At 45.1% G+C, this 23,100-nt stretch overlaps 1 protein-coding gene across 1 annotated transcript in view; it reads right to left on the bottom strand.

The window, feature by feature from the left end:
* Positions 1–3,784: 3,784 nt before the first annotated feature.
* POLE2 (DNA polymerase epsilon 2, accessory subunit) overlaps positions 3,785–23,100 on the bottom strand; it is a 34,823-nt gene continuing 15,507 nt past the window's right edge. Inside the window, exons 8-19 of the mRNA XM_070053697.1 lie at positions 22,197–22,253; positions 21,706–21,754; positions 20,631–20,703; positions 18,459–18,631; positions 17,246–17,335; positions 17,017–17,071; positions 14,735–14,794; positions 14,571–14,648; positions 12,780–12,888; positions 11,666–11,842; positions 7,776–7,843; positions 3,785–4,229 (exon numbers count right to left, since the gene is read on the bottom strand). Of these exons, the coding sequence (XP_069909798.1) occupies positions 4,211–4,229; positions 7,776–7,843; positions 11,666–11,842; positions 12,780–12,888; positions 14,571–14,648; positions 14,735–14,794; positions 17,017–17,071; positions 17,246–17,335; positions 18,459–18,631; positions 20,631–20,703; positions 21,706–21,754; positions 22,197–22,253 (1,008 nt within the window). The 3' untranslated portion in view covers positions 3,785–4,210. The remainder of the gene's footprint in view (positions 4,230–7,775; positions 7,844–11,665; positions 11,843–12,779; positions 12,889–14,570; positions 14,649–14,734; positions 14,795–17,016; positions 17,072–17,245; positions 17,336–18,458; positions 18,632–20,630; positions 20,704–21,705; positions 21,755–22,196; positions 22,254–23,100) is intronic.

Genomic DNA, 23,100 nt, shown 5'->3' with positions numbered 1-23,100 from the left:
ACCAGGACAGAATCCAGTGGAACTAGAACCCGGGGTGCTGGCGCCACAGGCGGAGGATTAGCCTAGTGAGCCGCGGTGCCGGCCAAGTCAATCTTTTTTAAAAAGAAAAGAAAATGGTGAAACAATGCATATGTTATGACACCACTGTATAATAGGCAAAACTTGGCTAAATAACTCTGCTTAAAACCAGGCTGTACTGGGGCCGGGGCTGTGCATAGTGGGTAAAGCTGCCGCCTACAGTGCCGGCATCCCATATGGGCACCGGTTCAAGTCTCTGCTGTTCCACTTCCAATCCAGCTCTCTGCTATGGCCTGGGAAAGCAGTAGAAGATTGCCCAAATCCTTGGGCCCCTGCTCCTGTGTGGGAGACCCGGAAGAAGCTTCTGACTCCTGGCTTTGGATTGGGCAGCTGGGGCTGTTGCGGCCAATTGGGAAGTGAACCATCTGATGGAAGACCACTCTCTCTCTCTGCCTCTCCTCTCTCTGCGTAACTCTGACTTTCAAATAAATAAATAAATCCTTTAAAAAAAAAGAAATCGTAAAAAAAAAAAAAAAAAAAAAAAACAGGCTATACAACTGGTTTGTCAAGTTTTAAAGTAATACCTACTAATAATTTTCTTAAACAGAAAAAGAGAATGACAGTCTTGTGATGGCCCTTTGCGGGGACCATGGGTATTGTGATTGGGAGGAAATGAGGGAACTGGGGTGGGGATCTCTTTTTCCTCAAAGATGTTTTTTAGTGTGTCCCGTTTGCTGGTTCACTCTCCAAATGTCTCTTTCCAAGGCTGGAGTCAGGAGCTGGGCACTCAATCCAGATTTTCCATGTGGGTGCCATTCCCGCTGCTTCTAAGAGTCTGTATTAATAGGAAGCTGGTGTCAGGAACAGCAGCCAAGAATCCGACCTTGGCACCGTCTGTGTCCTTCCCCAAACAGAAGCCCAGGACGCCTTTCACCGCCTTCCTCTGCTGCCCCACCTTTCAGACTGCAGCTTCCTTTTCATTTCTAGACAGCACTGGTTCTGGCTCCTGCCACTTTTACTCAGGTGCTTAGCGCTTGCGTCTGGCAGCTGGCCTGCTTTAGGTAACCTGCTTTGCTTATCTCGCTTCCCCTTGTCAAATGCTTACGTGTACCCTGTCTTCGTAGCCACTACCGGTTCCTAAAAAGACCTCAGAGTACCTCAACTTTACTTGTAGAAACAGTTTCTTTTAAATGAAGGGATACTTTTATCTGATTTTTTTAAAAAGATTTATTCATGGGGACCAGCACCGTGGCGCACTGGGTTAATCTGCCTATGGCGCCGGAATCCCATATGGGCACCGGATTCTGTCCCGGTTGCTCCTCTTCCAGTCCAGCTCTCTGCTGTGGCCCGGGAGTGCAGTGGAGGAGGGCCCAAGTGCTTGGACCCCTACACCCACATGGGAGACCAGGAAGAGGCACCTGGCTCCTGGTTTCGGATTGGCTCAGCTCCAGCCATTGCAGCCATTTGGGGAGTGAACCAGCAGATGGAAGATTCTCTGTATCTCTACCTCTCTCTGTAACTCTGTCCTTCAAATAAATAAAATAAATCTTAAAAGTGGAGCAGCCTGTATCTGAACTGGCACTCATGGAATGCTGGCGTCAAGGGCAGTGGTCCAATCCACTGTGCAACATCGACAGCCCTTTTATAACCTATCAAATATAGATTTACTGTTCTCATAACAGGACCTACACCTTGTGTGTCTATTTCACGCCCACTTTCCAGGCCTATAGTTACATTTTCCTAAGCCTTCATTCCACCTGTAAACTTCAGTTTTTCCAGACTACTCTTGAAAGTAAATATATACTCTTGCTCTTCTAGCATTGAAACCCTTCTAATACTCTGAAATTTTCCACCCTCAAACCACATAGAAAATTGCCACTTTCTTCTTGCTAACTTCACATCACTACATTCGGATTAAATCTTTTCAAGGAATTCCCCTTCATGATGGTCATTTTTAAATTAATAGATCACCCTCACCCCCCAATTTAAATCTATTTCAGAGAAATTACTTAGAGATAAGGGTTGGTGTTGTGTTATAGAGGGTTAAGTCAGAGCTTGGGATGTGCCTCTTCTCTTCCAGTCCAGCTTCCTGCTAATGCACACCCTGGGAGGTGGTAGATATCTCAAGTACCTGGATCCCTGCCGCCTGTGGGGAGCAACCCGGACTGGACTGAGTTACTGGAATTAAGACTTATTCTATGCATCTGCTCTCCAACAATATGGCGATGGGAGAGGAGGCAACAGCTTCTACCCAGCTGCCTCTCACCAACTTGACAAGCTGCAGGACCTGCTCCTGATTGGAGGAGAGCAGCGTACTCGGCGTGTGGGCAGCTGAGTTAGGATTGGCGGAGGAGGACTATAAAGGAGGAGAGAGACGGCATGCACCAGGAACATCTAAGGGGAACACCTGTGCAGCCCCCGAGAGAGCCGGCCGGCGGTGTGCCGCTCCCCCGCGGAAGTGGGGAATGTGGCAGGGGGAACCGCCTTTCCACGGAGGTGGAAGGGTTGGTAGCCAACCCGGGAAGAACCAGCAGCAAACCCGGGAAGGACCAGCAGCAAACCCGGGGAGGGCCGAGCAGACGAAAGAACAGCGCAGGGTCCTGTGTCGTTCCTCCACGAAGAGGGGGAGCGACATAATGGTGCCGTGACTTGGATATGAAGCCTAGGCAGGGCTTAGTGTCGTTCCTCCATGAAGAGGGGGAGCGACATAATGGTGCCGTGACTTGGATATGAAGCCTAGGCAGGGTCCTATGTCGTTCCTCCATGAAGAGGGGGAGCGACAGCCGCCTACAGAGATGCACTTGAAGTCCAGGCTCCTGGCTTCGGCATGGCCCAGCCCCAGCTGTTGTGGGCATTTGGAGACTGAACCAGTGGATGAAAGATCTCTGTTGATCTTTCAAATAAACATGCATTTAAAAAAGAAACATCTTCTAGTCCAGGCTCTTGCAATTTTTAAGACCACTCGTTTGGAACACTCTTTGTACCTCTAACAGCTTGCTGCCTTTCAGATTCATTTCTAGACTATCATTTCATCAGCTCCATAACCTAAACAAGGGGGTGGTGCTGAGTGATCACGCACAGGACAGGAAACTTCCTGCTGTGGTTTTTCATGTGGCCCCAGCAAAGGATGAGCAGGAAAGGTGATCCCCAGTGCCGGGGGCGGAGGAGGGGGGAGGTGGGCAGGGAATCAGGCCTGGAAGGCCCAGTGAAAGGAGGCTAGGGTTCCTCGTAAAGGGAGGAGTAGGCCCCTTTGGTTTCTCTCTTCCTGTCTTCGCCCTGCTATGGGATGATGGAGCAAGAAGACCCTCCCCGCATGCGAGCCCCTCAGGTTCACACTTCCCAGTGCCCAGAACTGTAAGCCAGTCAGTTTCGGTCCTGATTTCCCAGTCTGCGGTATTACATCACAGCAGGCCAGAATGGAAAAGAACTCAAACCAAACGCTATCTTCTAACAGCTACGGGGACTGCTTTTAAGTTTTTAGTGCAAAAAGATAATTAGGTCATGAATATGGAAATACCCGGAAACAAGTTTTCACTGTCATTAGGGTAAGTTCTGTGGCTTAAATGATTTAAAGGTTGCTGAATATACTGTTAGGGGTTTTATGGTGATAAAAACCCAAGTTCGACTAAAACAATGATGAAGACAAATGTTTTTAAGAACAAAGGCTTTAAAGGCTGCTGAAAATATTTTTCCTATAAAGCTTTGTAAAGTGTACCATCATAATTTAATATCAAAATTTTCATAAAATACAAATCAAAGCAGAACATTCTAAAATTTACCATTTCATTTATTTACTTAAGATTTATTTATTTATTTGAAAGAGTTACACAGAGAGGAGAGGCAGAGAGAGGTCTTCCATCCACTGGTTCACTCCCCAATTGGCTGCAACAGCCAGAGCTGCACAGATCCAAAGCCAGGAGCTTCCTTCCAGTCTTCCCATGCAGGTGCAGGGACCCAAGTACTTGGGCCATCTTCCACTGCGTTCCCAGGCCATAGCAGAGAGCTGATCAGAAGTGGAGCAGCGGGGACTTGAACTGGTGCCCATATGGGAGGCCAGCATCGCAGGCAGTGGCTTTACCCACTACACTACTGCGCTGGCCCCAGTGTTTATCATTTCATTTAAAATTAATGTCACAATTACATAAAACAGGAAATTTATGAGTTCTGTTTCTTCAGATGGTCTTTAAGAATCTCAGAAGCCTTGAAGCTTGCTGTAAATAGAAAAAATTCATAACATTAAACATTCTGGAACCTAATTGTACATTTTTTCATATTTAGTTGTAGTTAATTTTAAAAAGTTTAAACATTGTTCACTTTCAAAGGAGGTTCCTAACAATAACCTCACACTACATTTCTACAATGTAATCAGAGAAAAATTGGGGGGGGGGGGGGACCAGGGAAGCCTGATATATTAACGTGACTATTTGGGCTTATGCTTTTAAAACACACACACAAAAGGTAGAATATTAGGCACATTATTACATACCCCATTTTTTTCAGTTATCAAATACATTAAATTGATCATAATTGAACTAGTTATAACTCTGAAATTTAAATAAATTTAGGAAAGTGCTGAGTATGCATACACAGATACTATATATCTAAATAAGGGGGGACAGGCTTTTGACCTAACAATCAAACCTCCAATTGAGATGCCCATGTCATATATCAGAGGGCCTGGCTCCTAGACACCCGCTTCCTGCGAATGTGCGCCCTGGGAGGCAGCTGGCTCCTGTTTTGGCCTCTGCCACTCACAAGGGAGACCTGGATTGAGTTCCCAGTTTTGGCTTGGCCCAGCCCAGCTTTTGTAGGCAGTTAGGTTATAAACCAGCAGATGGGGGCGTACTCTCTCAAAGAAAGAAATAAAAATCAAATACTCTGTTTCTGATCTTTTGTTATTATAAAATTATAATAAAACAACCATACCTACTTTTTTGCATAACTTCAAGTATACCCATATGATAAATTCTAGAAATACAATTGCTGGTATGTGCATTTTAGGTCTTAAGAAATCTTGTCCATGGCCGGCGCCGCAGCTCACTAGGCTAATCCTCCACCTTGCGGCGCCAGCACACCGGGTTCTAGTCCCGGTCGGGGCGCCGGATTCTGTCCTGGTTGCCCCTCTTCCACGCCAGCTCTCTGCTGTGGCCAGGGAGTGCAGTGGAGGGTGGCCCAGGTGCTTGGGCCCTGCACCCCATGGGAGACCAGGAAAAGCACCTGGCTCCTGGCTCCTGCCATCGGATCAGCGCGGTGTGCCGGCCGCAGCGCGCTGGCCGTGGCGGCCATTGGAGGGTGAACCAACGGCAAAAGGAAGACCTTTCTGTCTCTCTCACTGTCCACTCTGCCTGTCAAAAAAAAAAAAAGAAATCTTGTCCAATTGCCTTAATAGTTTTTTTTTTTTATCATTTTTCATTCTGACTTTGTGAAGATGTGCATTTCCCTATTACATCCCACCACTGAGTTCTTTTTTTTTTTTTTTTTTTTTTTGACAGGCAGAGTGGACAGAGAGAGAGAGAGAGAAAGGTCTTCCTTTTTTTGCCGTTGGTTCACCCTCCAATGGCCGCTGCAGCTGGCGCACCGCGCTGATCCGAAGCCAGGAGCCAGGTGCTTCTGGTCTCCCATGCGGGTGCAGGGCCCAAGCACCTGGGCCATCCTCCACTGCACTCCCGGGCCACAGCAGAGAGCTGGCCTGGAAGAGGGGCAACCGGGACAGAATGCGGCGCCCCGACCAGGATTAGAACCCGGGGTGCCGGCGCCACAAGGTGGAGGATTAGCCTATTGAGCCATGGTGCCGGCAACACTGAGTTCTTAATAAAAGGACACATTGACACAGTGTCGGCCTGATCTGCTTTAACTACATTTCTAACACTCTTAAGGTGTTTCTCACTAAGAGAAACTCCAAGTAGCAGGAAGACGAGATTATTTTATCTTTAAAAAGCTTTTTCTCTCAAAAAATAAAGTTGACAACTTGTTTGATCCAGCACAGAAAAGATTCCTTAAATTTCCAATACTAAATTATAGTTTGGAAGTTAAGGCTTTTTTCATTGAGCCACAGAAGATAAAGGAACCAACGATTTCAGCTCAACAAATTGTGAGTCAATTACATGTCAAGTATTAAGCTAGATAGTATGCTAGAAACTTCAAAAAGAGCCAGCTACATAAGTGACTTCTAAGTCAGCGTGAAATAGAAATCTAAAGCGCATGGCAGTCAGGCAACACTAAGAAACGTAGCTGAAGTGCCTTATATTATTCTAGTAAATCAACTAGTTTCCTGTTATGGTTTATTTACTTAATACCTACTCATTTTAAAAGAATATAAGATGGCTTTTAGAGGTAAAAGTAATAAAATGGTAGAAGTGAGGAATTTCAGGTAAGAGGAAAACTAGTCCAACAAGACACGGGCAGGACCAGGACTTAGCACCCAGCATTCACGCCAGCAAGTCCTTGCAGCCACACAGGCGGTCGGCGAACGGCACTGTGCTTCCAGCAGTTAAAGCAAAGCACATCTGTTGGGGGTACAGCTTTCCTCAGGGGACAGTAAATGGACTTCTCTCGTCTGGAGACCTTAGGTTCCTACAACTGGTTTCCATAGCAGACAGTTTTCTATGCCTGTAGGTATTACCAAATGTCAGCTCCATATAAGTCGGTCTAAAGGTAGTCAAGATACTACATGCCCCGGGCTGACAACCCTCAGAGGACTTAATCCTGGAGTCTCTCTCTCATTCACACACACACACACACACACACACACGTCCTCGGAAGCATCTGAGTCCTAGGTGAGGCTAGAGATGAGCTTGTGTCCTTACCTAAAACCATTCCAAATCGGTGCAAGCTAGGAAAACCCCAACACATTTGGCTCAAGGAGCGAGCGGCTAGGATACTGCCACCTTCATGAGAGTGTCTGCCTACAAACCAAGAACTGCCCGAGACTGACGCGGTCCTGGGATGTAGTAAGAATCAAGTACGTGTCAATGGAGAGAGCCCAAGAGGAAATTCAAGAATGGACTTGGGCCCCCGTGAGTACTGAGCAGCAAGAGTATATGCGTAACATGTTACCCCCAAGAAACAAAGAAGCTGTTAATCACGGTTTCAGGGTTGGAAAGCACAGATTATTTATCTTCTCAATTTTATACTTTTAAGAATTATTTGAAATTTTTGTTTCACCTTTGCATTTTTATTTAGACAAATATGTCCATTGCATAAATAAATAAAGACAGTTGCACTGTGTATTCAGGTTCTAGTATCTGATGAGAACCTGGTGTGTAACTACTGGCCACCCATTCTTCACCAGAGGCGGGAGCTCACAGGACCACCGAGGACTGTGACGCAGGTGGTATGGAGGTGAGCCCATGGAACCACACCTGCCAGGAGACCGCTTTCTTCTTTCCCAGGGCCACTCTGCACCCCCTGCCCCCAGCCATCGCCACACTCAACCCGGCTCCTCACCAGTCTAAGGTAGAGCCCCCAGGCTTTGAGAATCACCACATGGAGGGCAGGGCTGAGTCTGGGAAAAGAAGCATCATGGGGTCAGCCTGCAGGAACGAGCCCACCTCCACCGCTCATCCGAGAACGCCCTGAGAAAACCCTTCTTTGTCTGTTTAACACAAACGTACCCCCGAGCACCTGCAGTCCTGGGTTGCACGGCATGACCCTAGGAAGCTCAGCCTAGAACACTTCAATGGGCATCTTTTAGAATCTCAGCACACCTAGGGACTGGCAGGCTTGCGGCTCCTCGCCGTTTCTGTGGGCTCACTTACCTGTCTTCTACCGTCTTGCTGGAAGGGTAAAAAACTTTGAATGAAAATCCACTTCTTGGAAAAGAGCCCTTTGGAGAGAAAAATAGCTATAAGTGAATATTCCTACTTTTATAAAAAGTAATCCCTATTTTTAAAATCTAATACTCAAAAGTAAAGCCACAAAATGTGTAAAATGAGAGATTTTAGCCTGCTCTCCATAGAGAGAATGTGTTACTGTAAGCTCCACGTGGAGCAAGTCTCAAGTTGACGAGAGTCCAAGGCTAAGGTGACTGCAAAGGCTTCGGAGTGACGACTTAGTAGAAGACATAAACAGTGCTGTGTAGTGCTAAACATGCACCCCAGACACTCAAGCAGGTTCCAAAAGTCGTGCCCCTTCCGCGTGCCCCTAAAGCAACTGAGCTGTAAGCACACACGGTTGCCTGCTACTATGCAACTAGTTACTGAGCACATGGAGCTTCTGTAGCCCCTGCACCCAACCCAATGCCCACCCCATAGCAGGTGTTCACTAACAGAAGTACCAAGACGGATGAAACAAAGCCAAGGGCAAATTTTGGCATTGCTGAGAAGATATAAATAAGGATATAAAAAAGGAAAAACATTTTTTAAAGATTAAATATGGCCAGTGCCGCGGCTCACTAGGCTAATCCTCCGCCTAGCGGCGCTGGCACACCGGGTTCTAGTCCTGGTCGGGGTGCCGGATTCTGTCCCGGTTGCCCCTCTTCCAGGCCAGCTCTCTGCTGTGGCCCGGGAGTGCAGTGGAGGATGGCCCAGGTGCTTGGGCCCTGCACCCCATGGGAGACCAGGAAAAGCACCTGGCTCCTGGCTCCTGCCATCGGATCAGCGCAGTGTGCCGGCTGCAGCGCGCCGGCCACGGCAGCCATTGGAGGGTGAACCAACGGCAAAGGAAGACCTTTCTCTCTGTCTCTCTCTCTCACTGTCCACTCTGCCTGTCAAAAAAAAAAAAAAAAGATTAAATAGAATATTAACTTTGAGAATATACAGAGTTAAATTTAAATAAGGAAATAGCTTCATTTTGAAAGAATATTTGTTTTGTTTTGTTTTAATTTTTTATTTATTTATTTTTTTTTTGACAGGCGGAGTGGACAGTGTGAGAGAGAGAGAGACAGAGAGAAAGGTCTTCCTTTTTTTGCCGTTGGTTCACCCTCCAATGGCCGCCGCAGCCGGTGCACCGCGCTGATCCGAAGGCAGGAGCCAGGTGCTTCTCCTGGTTCTCCTGGTCTCCCATGGGGTGCAGGGCCCAAGCACTTGGGCCATCCTCCACTGCACCCCCTGGCCACAGCAGAGAGCTGGCCTGGAAGAGGGGCAACCGGGACAGAATCTGGCGCCCCGACCGGCACTAGAACCTGGTGTGCTGGCGCCGCAAGGCGGAGGATTAGCCTAGTGAGCCAAGGCGCCGGCCTTGTTTTGTTTTTTTTAAGATTTATTTATTTGAAAGAGTTAATGGGGGAAGTAGAGACAGAGAGCTCTTCCATCCACTGGTTCACTCCCCAAATGACCACAACTGAGCAGATCCAAAGCCAGGAGCCCAGAGCTGTCGCTCCCCCTCTTCGTGGAGGAACGACACTAAACCCTGCCTAGGTTTCCTATCCGAGTCACGGCACCATTATGTCGCTCCCCCTCTTCATGGAGGAACGACACTAAACCCTGCCTAGGCTTCATATCCGAGTCACGGCACCAGTATGTCGCTCCCCCTCTTCATGGAGGAACAACACAGGACCCTGCGCTGTTCTTTTGTCTGCTCGGCCCTCCCCGGGTTTGCTGCTGGTTCTTCCCGGGTTGGCTACCGACCCTTCCACCTCCGTGGAAGGGCGGTTTCCCCTGCCACTTTCCCCACTTCCGCGGGGGAGCGGCACACCACCGGCCGGCTCTCTCGGGGGCTGCACAGGTGTTCCTTCAGATAGATGTTCCCCTTAGATGTTCCTGGTGCATGTTGTCTCTCTCCTCCTTTATAGTCCTCTTCCACCAATCCCAACTCTGCTACCCATACGCCGAGTACGCTGCTCTCCACCAATCAGGAGCAGGATCAGCTCCTGCAGGTCATCACTCAAGTTGGCGAGAGGCAGCTGCGTAGAAGTTGTTACTCCCTTCTCAGCGCCATATTGTGGGAGAGCAGATGCATAGAATAAGTCTTAATTCGAGTAACAGTCTAGTCCCAGTTGCTCCCCACACAGAGCTTCTTCCAGTTCTCCCATATGTATGCAGGGGCCCAAGCACTTGGGCCATCCTCCACTGCTTTCCCAGGCACACTAGCAGGGAGCTGGATTGGAAGTGGAGCAGTCAGGACTTGAACTGGCACCCATATGGGATGCTGGCACTGCAAGTCGGGGCTTTAACCTGCTGTGCTATAGCGCTGGTGCCAGTGAGAATTTTTTTTTGTGTGTGACAGGCAGAGTGGACAGGGAGAGAGAGACAGAGAGAAAGGTCTTCCTTTGCCGTTGGTTCACCCTCCAATGGCCAGCGCACTGTGTTGATCCGATGGCAGGAGCCAGGAGCCAGGTGCTTTTCCTGGTCTCCCATGGGGTGCAGGGCCCAAGCACCTGGGCCATCCTCCACTGCACTCCCTGGCCACAGCAGAGAGCTGGCCTGGAAGAGGGGCAACCGGGACAGAATCCGGCGCCCCGACCGGGACTAGAACCCGGTGTGCCGGCGCCGCTAGGCGGAGGATTAGCCTAGTGAGCCACGGCGCCGGCCTAGTGAGAATATTTTTAAATAAAGATTATGCAAAAATCAGGCCATGAATTTCAAGCAATGAAAGCAGTCAGTTAATTGTGTTCATCCTCAGAGAAGTGGTTCTCAACCAGGGGTGACTTGATCCTTCAGGGGGCCCTTGGCAAACATCTGGAGACATTTTTGGTTGGCAAAACAGCAGGATGCTACTACTGCTCACCTCCTGGGGTACACAAGACAGAATTATGTGGTCTGAAATGTCAAAAGAGCTGGGGTTGATAAGTCCCATTTCAGAGATAGGCAGACAAAATATGTTTGACAAAAGCAGTAACCAAAATACATGTTACAAAGAAAAAAGTAATAAATAATAAACAGGGCATGGTGTTTCTAGGAATGACCCAGAAGAAAGATGTATTAAACTCTTGTGTTCACAAGTCAAGGAGGCATGAAAATTAAAAATCACTGGTAAAGGGCCAGTGCTGTGGCCCAGCAGGTTAAGCAGCCGCCTGCAGTGCCGGTATCTCATATGGGCACCAGTTCAAAACCCGGCTGCTCCACTTCCAAACCAGCTCCCAGGTAACACACCTGGGAAAGCAGAAGAAAATGGCCCATGTATTTGGGTCCCTGCACTCACATAGGAGACCTGGAAGAAGCTCTTGGCTTCTGTCTTCAGCCTGGCCCAGCACTGGTCATTGCAGTCATTTGGGAGTAAACTAATAGGTGGAAGATCTCTCTCTCTCTCTCTGCCTCTCCCTCCCACTCTGTAACTGTCTTACAAATAAATAAATAAATCTTAAAAAAAAAAACCTGACTTGTGAAAGTATTACTATGTTTGACATAAACAACTGTGTTTTATCACTGCTTATGAAGTATTTGCTCAGTCGGTCATATTTCAGTAGAAATTCCCAATGGCTTTAACATTATGAAATAAAGTTTCCATGTAAAAATTAAAGGTATCCCATTATAAGCTACGTTGAAGGGGAAAATACTCATGTAGATGCATTTTTCTAGAGTCATTTTACAGTCACATAGTCATACTTTACTAAAAGTAATGTAAGGAATTTTCTGTGTATATCACTTCAGTGTTTCATTAATTGCATGTTTTTACTCCAACAATACTTTCATTAAGTATTTTTTAAATGGAAAGAAATGTTCTCAAATCTTGACAAATAACAACTATCCCAGGTTAAGCACATTCTTACAGGGTTTATGCAGAGGCATCCAGTATTGGTCACAGTGAAAGGGTCATATTTGTCTGCGATGACAAGTAGATCAGGCACCGGATACACTCTCAGAGTATAATCATACGCCCAGTACACCGGGCTGACGTAAAGAGGTAGTGGGGTCAGATGGCCTTGGGATAACAGAGTCTTTACAAACTATGAAAGAAAACAAACTGCAGTTAATTTGTAAACATGAAAATAGCCAAAGAATTCAAATGAATATTAATTACCAACAGAACATGGAAAATTGAGAAACAATTAGGAAAGCTTCGAACCAGAGCACTTTGGGAAACACTGGTATCAAGTGAAAGGAAATATCTTCTATTTTAGGGACAAGGGTCTAGGGTTTTCATTTAATACTGTGAGCCATGAAAACAACTCCCTCAGGAGTCATACTGGATCAGTTGTATTTGTAGCTGTACAATAAACTATTTTATTAATTCTGTTGATTGAAAAATAACTTCATAGCTTGGGTGAAACCAAGGATCAATATTCAGGCTATGTAAATGAAATATTATGAAAGGAATGATGAAAATGTTCCACAGGCTCTAATCCCACACTTCTTAGATGTCCACACGTAGGCAGGGGTTGACAGCTCTATGATGGGGGAGGGAGTCTTCAGAATTTTATGGCAAGTGTGTGTCACGAAAAGACAAGTCAGAGATTTTAGATTTGTTTTGCACCAAAATCAACTTATCTTTGAATTCAGTTTTTCCACAAAATTTTTCAAGTACCCTTCTAGGTCAGGGACCACTGGCACTGCAAAATAAAATACTACACATCCGTGTAATCAACATAAATATAAACAGTTTATTTAAACAAATATATTTTGAGGTACAATTTAAGGGTTTTATAGGCAAAAAAAGAAAGCTCAAAAAAATATCTTGCTTGTGCCTGTCTCTCCTCTCTGGCCGGGAGTGGACAGTTTCAGTGGAAGGCTGAGAAACACCCCCTGGCTAGCATTCACAGCAGTGTGTACAAATGCTCTTGCACCACAAATAAACACTAACACAAGGACACATTACCCGTGACTCAACAAAATTTCATACAGTAGCGTGGAAGACAGCTTAACAAAGATGACTCTGTTACTTACGTGATTAGGAATATCCAGGTTGCTGCTAGGAAAACGCACACAGTTCCTGCACATTTTATTCACTAAGTCTTCACGAAAGACAATGATTTCTTGTGTACAATACTGAATCCTGAAATGAAAACAGCAGTTGAAGCTTTCTCAGAAAGCCGAGATCATCTTAAAGGCCAATGTCTCACACTACAGCGCCACCCACGCTCGTAGCAAGTGATCACGCAAAACTCAGTTCCTTACTGAATTCTCAGTATGTGCCTGGCGCTGTTCTAGGAGTGAACGAACAGAACAAAAACCCTGGCCCTCCTGCAGTTTATGATCTAACGAGGGGTGGCAGAGAAAGTAAACCAAAAACCTGGTATTTCTCCAGTGTGCTGGAAAATGACTACGTAATGGGAGAAAGAAAGGACAGGCTAGGAGGGCTCCCGTGGGAGACGGGGGACGGGGGACGTGCAGCAGCTTGGGGTATTGGGATGAAAATGGAGGCAGGGCTTACAGTGAGGAGGATGAGTGAGCCACGTGCTCACTGGTGCGAGGGCTTCCTCAGGCCCAGATCAGAGGGAGAACACGGAAGCCCGAAGGCTGGAGCACGCCCGGCACGCTGGAGGGCCAGAGGGAGGCAGGGCGGAGGGAGCAAAGGGTTGGAGGGGGAGACAGAGCTGACGGGGGCAGGGAACGCAAGGCCTTGCTGCGCACTGCAAGGACGTGGGCTGCTACTGAACGACCGCTCTCGGGGCCAGGGAGGGAGCGCGCTGCCGCCCTCACTCCGACGATGGCGAGAACAGAGTGCGGAGGGGAAGGGGTAGAAGGAAGAGACTGGGTAGGAGGCTTCACAGCACTCCAGGCAGCTGGTCACAGAGCGCGAGGCAGAGACGAGTGGCCGGATTCTGCGAATATTTTCAAGTCGACAGGACTTGTTGAGAAACTGCATGTGAGGAAAAACATCCAAACTGGAAGACAAAAGGTGCCATGGACTAGGATGCAACAGGCTGGTAAACGCGGTGCTGGCGGAGGAGGAAGATCAGAAGTTCATGGTCAAGGTGTCTACTAGACACTCAAGAAGCTGCGGGGTGTGCAGTGAGACACAAAGGCTGGAGAAAGGTCTGTGCTGGAGACAGAAATGTGACAGCTGCCAATACTGAGATGGCATTTAAAGCTACAGGAGTAGATAAACTCCCTGAAGGAGTGAAGATAGGCAGGAAAGAATGAACCAAAGACTGACCCTTAGGGTGTTCCCTCGGTAAAAGCCTATGATGACGTGATGACCACAACCAGTGACTATGCAATCTTCATGCTTCCACTGTAACTGTGCTTAAAGGACACATAAGGAGAGTATTTTTACACCACTCATCCAATCACTCAAGCATCAACATCATTATTAGTGAATTACTTAATATAGTTAAACTATGTTCAAGTTTCAGGAAACCTAAAGTAGATAAAAGGAATTTTCCTTTTGGTTTTATTCATTAACAGTCAAAAATCAGATATTAGAATTTTTGTGAATGATGTGGAAGAGACGGGCACCAGGAAGGTCCCCAAGAAAAAGAGGAAATAGTCCGCCAAGGAGGAAGGGCCTGAGGAGGCCGCCCCCAGCAAGAGCAGTGCCAAGAAAAAAAAAAAGCTCCATAAAGCATCCCAGGAAGACTGACAAGCACGGACATTCCCTGCACCTGCGAGGGGTACCCTTTCCCGCCCTGTGTCCTTGCCCCAATAAAAACATCACAAAAAAAAAAAAAAAAAAGAATTTTTTTTTTATATTTTAAATGAAAGGAAAAAAGCTTAAAATATGCTGTTATTTACCTGCAAGGATTAGTGGTAAAAACTGAAAATGGTACTCTCTGTCTGAATTCATTAGTGATGCTGTCAGCAAGTGGCGGCCTGTGAAAACAAGTTATTTACTACAGAACGTATTTTTACAATTTTATAAAACTTTCTAGATTTGCAGATACTTGAATCACACTTACCTTGGTAAGATGGAACCAAATCCAGGATCTTCTGGACCAGGTACAAACACAAAACGACTACTGCAACAAAATTCAACATAATTGATTAAGAAAAAAATACATACAGTAGCCTAAACAACAAATCTTTGCCTTTAAGGAGTTATGAATTTTTTTTTTTTTTTTTTTTTGACAGGCAGAGTTAGACAGTGAGAGAGAGAGACAGAAAGGTCTTCCTTCCGTTGGTTCACCCCCCCAAATGGCCGCCATGGCCAATGTGCTGCGCCGATCTGAAGCCAGGAGCCAGGCGCCTCCTCCCAGCCTCCCATGCGAGTCCTCCCAAGCACTTGGGCCATCCTCCACTGCCCTCCCGGGCCACAGCAGAGAGCTGGACTAGAAGAGGAGCAACCGGGACAGAATCCGGCGCCCCAACCAGGACTAGAACCTGGGGTGTCATTTGCCACAGGCAGAGGATTAACCAAGTGAGTAGCGGCACCAGCCATGAATTTTTTTTAAAACTAAGTTTTAGGAGCCGGTGCCGTGGCAATAGTAGGCTAAGCCTCCTTCTGCAGAGCCAACATCCCATTCAGGGCACTGATTCCAGTCCCGGCTGCTAAACTTCTAATCCAGCTCCCTGCTAACAGCCTGGGAAAGCAGTGGAGGATGGCCTAAGTGCTTGGGCCCGTGCACCCACATGGGAGATGTGGAAGAAACTCCTGGCACCTGGCTTCAGATTGGCCCAGCTCCAGTTGTTGCCACCATTTGGGGAGAGAACCAGTGGAGGGAAGATCTCTCTCTCCCTCTCTCTGTAACTCTGCCTCTCAAGTAAATAAATGAACTACTGAGGCAGATATTTAGCCTAGAAGTTGAGAGGTCACTTGGAACACCTGCATCCCATAGTGGAGAGCCTGGGTTTGAGTCCTGGCTTTGCTCCCAACCTCCGCTTCCTGCTAATGTGCACTGTTGCAGGCAGCAGGTGCTGGCTCAAGTAATTGGGTCTCTACCACCCACATGGAAAACCCAATGGAGTTCTAGGCTCCTAGCTTCAGCTTGGTCCAGCTCTGGCTAGTGCAGGCATGTGGGGCATAAATCAGTGGATGGGACATTTCTCTTTGCCTCTCAGTCTCTCCCTTTCAAATTAAAAAAATACATAAAAATTAAAACAAAAAACCCCACAAATCAGCGAAGTAGTAAAAGTCTCCAGACCAACACGGTCCAACACAGTGATGACAGAAATGTCCTGTATCTGGCCCAAGCACACTGCCAGTAGCTGGCGTGGCTGATGGTTGAATTTTAAATTTTATTTAACTTTAGTTAATGTAACCTTAAATATAAAAATGCAAAGAGATACGTGTGGCTAGTGACCATTAGGTTGAAGAGTGAAGCTCTAGATCCTTAATATCACCAAAGAACTCAAATTATTATCACTCCTTTTGACCTTTTCATTATAAATTTCTAGTACAGTAACATACATTATTATGACATGAGGACAATCTTATTTCTTAGCCCCTTTAATTTTCTTAATTTTCCCTTTCTACCATTAGACTTTTTTTCCCAAAAAAAAATTATTTATTTATTTATTTGAAAAGCAGAGTTAGGGCCGGCGCTGTGGCTTACTAGGCTAATCCTCCACCTGTGGCGCCGGCACCCTGGGTTCTAGTCCCGGTTGAGGCACTGGATTCTGTCCTGGTAGCTCCTCTTCCAGTCCAGCTCTCTGGTGTGGCCCGGGAGTGCAGTGGAGGGTGGCCCACGTTCTTGGGCCCTGCACCCGAATGGGAGGCCAGGAGGAAGCACCTGGCTCCTGGCTTCGGATTGATGCAGCCCCACGGCCATAGTGGCCATTTAGGGGTGAACCAACAGAAGGAAGACCTTTCTCTCTGTCTCTCTCTCTCTCTCACTGTCTAACTCTGCCTGTCAAAAAAGAAAAGAAAAGGAGAGTTAGAGAAAGAGAGAAGAAGAGACAAAGAGAGAGATTTTCATCTGCTGGTTCTCTCTTCAAATAGTCGCAATGGCCAGGTCTGGGCCAGGCCAAAGCCAGGAGCTAGGAGCAGAGTCCCAAACACTTGGGCCATCACCCACTGCTTTCTCAGGTGCATTAGCAGGGAGCTGGATCTGAAGTGGAGCAGCCAGGACTTGAACCAGTGCCTATATGGGATGCGGGTGCTGCAGGCTGTGGCTTTAACCTGCCACACGACAGCACCGGCCCCCCATTCATTTCTTAATAAGCATAGATGTAAACCTTAGGATTAATTTATGCTTTTAAATAAAACAATCTGAATAAAAAATACAGCAGTATAGATCATTACCTTTGGTGAATATTTGGGTATTCACATATTATGTCTGCCAAAGTTTTTAGGGCATCTAAAATTTTAAAGAGATATTAAATTGAATTTACATTAAACACTAAAAATCAAATTATATTTGATTAAATACAGCCTATATCTATTGAATTAAATGAAAATATTATGATGGATTTCTTGTTAATTTAGTTTATATACGTATAGAAACATTTCTTATTAAACGGATCCTCAATACCTTTTAAAGCTTGAACTTGATTTTTTCCATATGGTGCCGATGAAAAATTACCACAAAGAATAAAGCAGGTTGGAGGTGCTGGTGAATAGCCTAAAATTAAAAGAATAAATGAGCATTACTTCTATAGTCTAGAAATCAAGATAAAATCTTGTAAACCTGTTTTTATTCTTTTAATAACAATAATATTTAAAATAATAGTTCAACAGTACCACTTATTGATCACCTACTATGTGCCAGTTCCTTCACTGGCTTACTTAATCTTCAAAACATCCCTATAAGCTTTAAGTAACCTATAGCCAATCTTACTAGATTCCAAAACCCAAGTTCTTATCTCCTCTGTTTTAAACTCAGGATTAATTCTTACTTATCAATGAACACACCACACACACACATTCACACATTTTTCAAATGTAAAAAGCTGATTTTTTAAGGATTTATTAATTTATTTGAGAGGTAAAAGTTACAGAGAGGGAGACAGAGAGAAAGAGAGTCTTCCACCTGCTGGTTCACTCCCCACATGGCCACGACGGCCGGAGCTGTGCTGATCCAAAGTCAGGAACCAAGAACTTCTTCTGGGTCTCCCATGTGGGTACAGGGGCCCAAGCACTTGGACCGTCTTCTACTGCTTTCCCAGGCCATCAGCAGGAAGCTGGACTGGAAGAGGAGCTCCTGGAAATTGAACTGGTGCCCATATGGGATGATGGCGCTGCAGGCAGAGGCTTAATTTATTGTGCCACAGCACTGGCCCCAAAAGCTAAATCTTTAAAATGAAACCTGGGGCTGGCATTGTGGCATCTGATATGGGCACAGATTTGAGTCCTGGCTGCTCAACTTTCAATCTAGTTCCCTGCTAATGCACCTGGGAAGGTAGCAGAAGATGGCCCAAGTTCTTGGGCCCCTGCCACCCACTGGGAGACTCGAATGGAATTCCAGGGTCTTGGCTTTGGCCTGGCCCAGCCCTGGCTCTTGTGGCTATTTGGGAAATGAACCAGTGGATGGAAAGTATCTCTCTCCCTTTCTATCTCTGTCTCTCACTGTCTCTCTAGCTCTGCATTTCAAATAAATAATTTTTAAAAAAAAACCTTATTTTAAATCTCTCACTTCTGATTCAGTTTTTACAGATAAAAAAAGATACTTTTTTAAAAGCATTTAGTTTTAAGACGTTAATCCTCATAATTGTTCAGAAAAGAAAAGAAAAAAATGTAACACCTACCAGAGAACATTGTGTGAAGTTTTTCCAATACTTCTACTTGGTCCAACCATACATCAGATATGAACACAAACATGGCATCTTTATTCTCATCTTCTAGTTGTTTTAGTTTTGCAGAAGTCTTCACTGATGTACTAGAAGGTCCTCCAAAAAAATTAATATTCCCATAGTATGCCCTATGTAATTATAAGTCACAAAATTACTACCTGCTGTGACAGTCTATTGAAATATCTTCCCAATAATTTCCCAATAATTTTACACATAGCTTCTTTTTATGTAATGACATTATTTTCCATCATGAGTAGTACTAATGTACTATCTATTTTATTTTTAAAGATCTATTATTTATTTGAGAGAAAGAGTTATAGACAGAAAGAGGGAGAGACAGAGAGAAAGGTCTTCCATCAGCTCATTCACTCCCCCAAATGGTTGCAAAGGCTAGAACTAGGCTGATCCGAAGGCAAGAGCCAGGAGTTTCTTCCAGGTCTCCCACATGGGTGCAGGGGTCCAAGCACTTGGGCCATCCTCCACTGCTTTCCCAGGACATTAGCAGGATGCTGGATCAGAAGCGGAGCAGCCAGGACTTGAACCAGCACCCATATGGGATGCTGCCACCAGAGGTGGAGACTTAACATACTATGCCACAGTGCTGGCCCCAATAATTTTATATAAAAAAATCTATTAAAGCAAATATTAAATATTTCCTTTTAAGTTGAAAGTAGGAGAGGGGCTGGCGCTGTGGCGCAGCGGGTTAAAGCCCTGGCCTTAAGCGCCGGCATCCCATATGGGCACCGGTTCTAGTCCTGGCTGCTCCACTTCCAATCCAACTCTCTGCCATGGCCTGGGAAAGCAGAAGAGAATGGCCCACGTCCTTGGGCGCTGCACCCACGTGGGAGACCCGGAGGAAGCTCCTGGCTCCTGGCTTCAGATGGGCACAGCTCTGGCCGTTGCAGCCAGTTGGGGAGTGAACCAGCAGATAGAAGACCTCTCTCTCTGTCTCTACCTCTCTGTAACTCTTTCAAATAAATAAATAAATCTTAAAAAAAAAAAGGGGGGGGGGAATGAGTTCTTAATTTTAACTACTTAACAGAAGCCTCAAAATGAACATTAACCATTTGCCCAAGCAACTCCACTTCTAGAAATCTGCCCAAGCAATTTCACTCCCAGAATGTTTACTCCCAAGGAACAAGGATTTATACAAAGACTAACTTATATCCCAGTACTGTGAAAAATTGGAAGCGACCTTAAAGTTTGTCAAGAAAGGGTCAGCAGGAATCTGGGATAACCAACGCACTCCCAGCCTCTACTACACTACTCCCATTCTACACTAGCTGACCCCTCACACGTGCACAGCTTAAATGTTACAACCCGTCAGGGAGAAGCCAAAAGAGGTTTGATTTCCCCATTATATACGTTCCAAAGAAAACCTAACCTTGTTGTCAAAAGTCAAAACTGGCACCAGAAGCTCTCACTCAAAGATGAGCTGGCTTGATAAGTGGTTGTACTCTTAGGATGGTCAACACCTTCCCCTGGTAGCCGCCATAGAAAGAATAAAAGCTATGCAAAAGCTGACCTGCCAGTGACCACCAACCAGAAAACATGGGCCTAGCACCCAGAGTCTATAGGCATATTAGGACTAGAATCTTAATCCTTACCCTTCTGTTTGCAATGGTCACCATCACCATAGAATCTCAAAGTTAGAAAGCAACTACTTTAACTTGCTCAGTAGCAGCAAATTCAAATGCTTACAGGCTCCAGGAAGGTAACGCTAAATATCCAAGTAGCGGACAACTGATCTCAACCAAGGAACGTATATGTGTCGTACCCAACCTGGGCTATCACCGCTCTGTAACTACTGCCAGGTGAGAATTCAGGCACTTTACTGGCAGATCTGATTGTTCAAGAGAATTCAGGAATCTAGACTTTTATGAGAAATCTTCTAAAGCAAGACAGAGAGATGGGAAATCTTTCCCAATTAAAGCCGAAGTAAAAAGATGATATTATAACTAGCTTTGAGCCAATCCACCAATTTTTACATTGCATACAAAAGCCAGTCTTCTTACTTTCCATTTTGATACAAAATCTAAGATCTTGTAATAAATACAATATGATATCTAACATTTGCTACTCCCAGCATCACAAAATTCCTATAAAATTCAATCAAACATTTTATACCTGGTGGTACTAGAGGGCTCAGTGGGTGGAAATCCAAAGGCATTGACATGAAACACTTGATCTTCAAACCAACCTGAAAAAAGGTAACAAATCATTTTCATTTGTCCAATTCTTGTTTGAAAGAAAAAAAAAATGATGATACACAAAGCAAAAATACCAGAGTCTCATGTGCTATGAACTAAACTGTAGAAGTTGCAAATCTCACTCGGCTGATAACAATTTCGGATCTATTTGAAGTCTCAGTTCTATAAATAAAAGTTCATTACATAGAAGTGGCTTTTTGGCACAGAGGTTAAGAAATGGCTTGGGACACCCACATCCGATATTGGAGTACCTGGGTTGGAGTCTTGTATTGCATGTGATTCTAGGTGCTTGTTAATATGCACCCTGGGAGGCAGCAGGTGATGGCTCAAGTAAATGGATCCCTGCTACTCACAGGGGAGACCTAGATTCAGTTCTGAGATCCTAGCTTCAGTTTGACCCAAACCTGGCTGTTGCAGGCACATGGGGAGTGCACCAATTGATGGGGGAATATGTCTGTGTGCATGTGTCTGCCTTTCCAATAAAAATAAGAACTGATTAAAGTTCATTAAATAGGAATGAACTTGGAAGTAAAATGACTCAGAAGTAACATTTCACTTTTCAATTTCATCTGTTGGCATACAGAGAGGTTAGACACATAGATTAGAAAATGTTTACTTTATTACCCTAAGCAAAGTCCTGCTTTGGGCTTTTTTTTTTTTTTTTTTTTTTTTTTAGTTTTATTGGGATATAATTCACATATAATAATCGGGATATAATTTCCATACCATACAATTCACTCTCAATCTAAAGGGCACAATTCTGTGGCTTTCACAATATTTATAAGTTGTGCAGCTGTCACCACTAATTTTGGAACATTTTGATCACCCCAGAAAGGTTCCTATTAGCCTTTTCTCAATCTAAGAATTATTTGATGTTTCCAAAAATGCTCTTTCATAATCAATGTTCTCACAATCAAATTAACTTTTTTATCCATTGCAGAAACAGTTTTAACGATACATGAATGAGGACAGGAAAAGAGCACCTGACTTACCTTCTGCTAAGACAAAGCAAGTCTCTGTGTAGAGACCACTATGGAACTGGTGCACAGCAGCTGAGGAAAACAGTTATTTTCCTGTGTGTGGAGCATTGAGAAACACGTGTTCTGAGGCCTAATAACAGATTCAAAATACCAGATTTAAGACTTCACATTCTTCACAGCTGAAACTGTGGACTGACCATACCTTAGGCCACAGCTTTGAACAATTTGGGGTCTGAGTGTCCCCATGTTTAACTCAAGTTGTCGCCTGGTATCACCCATAGTTTACAGCACTCTTAACACGTTACGACCTTCTTCAGTGATGTGTGCGGATTCTCCACGGAGGGGAAATTAAAGCTGCTGTGTGCCTGTGTAGGATTATGTCTTTATCTTTCTCAGCTACCACAGATGCAAGTTAGACTGGCAACCTAAGCAGATACATTTGAACATTACTTATTATCATTTTCCCCAATTCATGTAATGTAGACTTTAAAAGGAAAGGATATAGCCTTAGTAAGATCTAGTTGTACTGTTCCAGTAGGATCTTCCAGAAAAAATTTTCCCTAAAAAATGTTGAAAAGAAATATATTCACACTTATATAAAAACAAATACAATCAAAAATAATTAAAATACTGACATGTTTGACAACAGGATACAGAACAGTAAATTTTAAAAGTCAGCAATTTCTATTTCTGGCTTTTCTACTACTTGTAAATCTAGTAACCTCAGGCTATCACTTAAAAGTGAGATTCATCTTTTATATAAATATTTTTCAGTTTTTTTTAAAGTATTAGATATGCCTAGGAGGGCAGGTTGTGTGTGTGTGTGTGTGTGTGTGTGTGTGTGTATGTGGTTTGTTTGTTCTTTTTTTAGGATTTATTTATTTATTTCAAATGCAGAGTTACAAAGTATCAGAGTCAGACAGAAAGAGAGAGAGATCTTCAATCCACTGATTCACTCCCCAAATTGTTGCAACGGCCAGAGCTAGGCTGATGTGAAGCCAGGAGTCAGGAGTCAGGAGCTTCTGCTGGGTCTCCCACACAGGTGCAGAGGCCCAAGAACTTGGGCTCTCTTCTACTGCTTTCCCAGGCCACAGAAGAGAGCTGGATCAGAAGTGGAGCAGCTAGGATTCCAATCAGTGCCCATATGGGATGCCAGAACTGCAGGTGGTGGCTTTACCCACTATGCCACAGCACTAGCCTCTATATAAATACATTAAAAAAATAAATAAACAGGGGCCAGCGCTGTGGTACAGCAGACTGGACTGCTGTTCGCAATGCTGGCATCCTATATGGGTGCCAGTTTGAGTCCTGACTGCTCCACTTCTGACGCAGCTCCCTGCTAATGGCACCTGGGAAGACAGCAGAAGATGGCTCAAGACCTTGAGCCCCTGCACCACTGTGACTCCC

This window comes from Oryctolagus cuniculus, chromosome 12 (genome assembly GCF_964237555.1).
Source record: "Oryctolagus cuniculus chromosome 12, mOryCun1.1, whole genome shotgun sequence".
NCBI classification, from domain to species: Eukaryota; Metazoa; Chordata; class Mammalia; order Lagomorpha; family Leporidae; genus Oryctolagus; species Oryctolagus cuniculus.
Note: the sequence above shows the minus strand (reverse complement) of the source record. Positions and strands in the feature narration are given on the sequence as shown.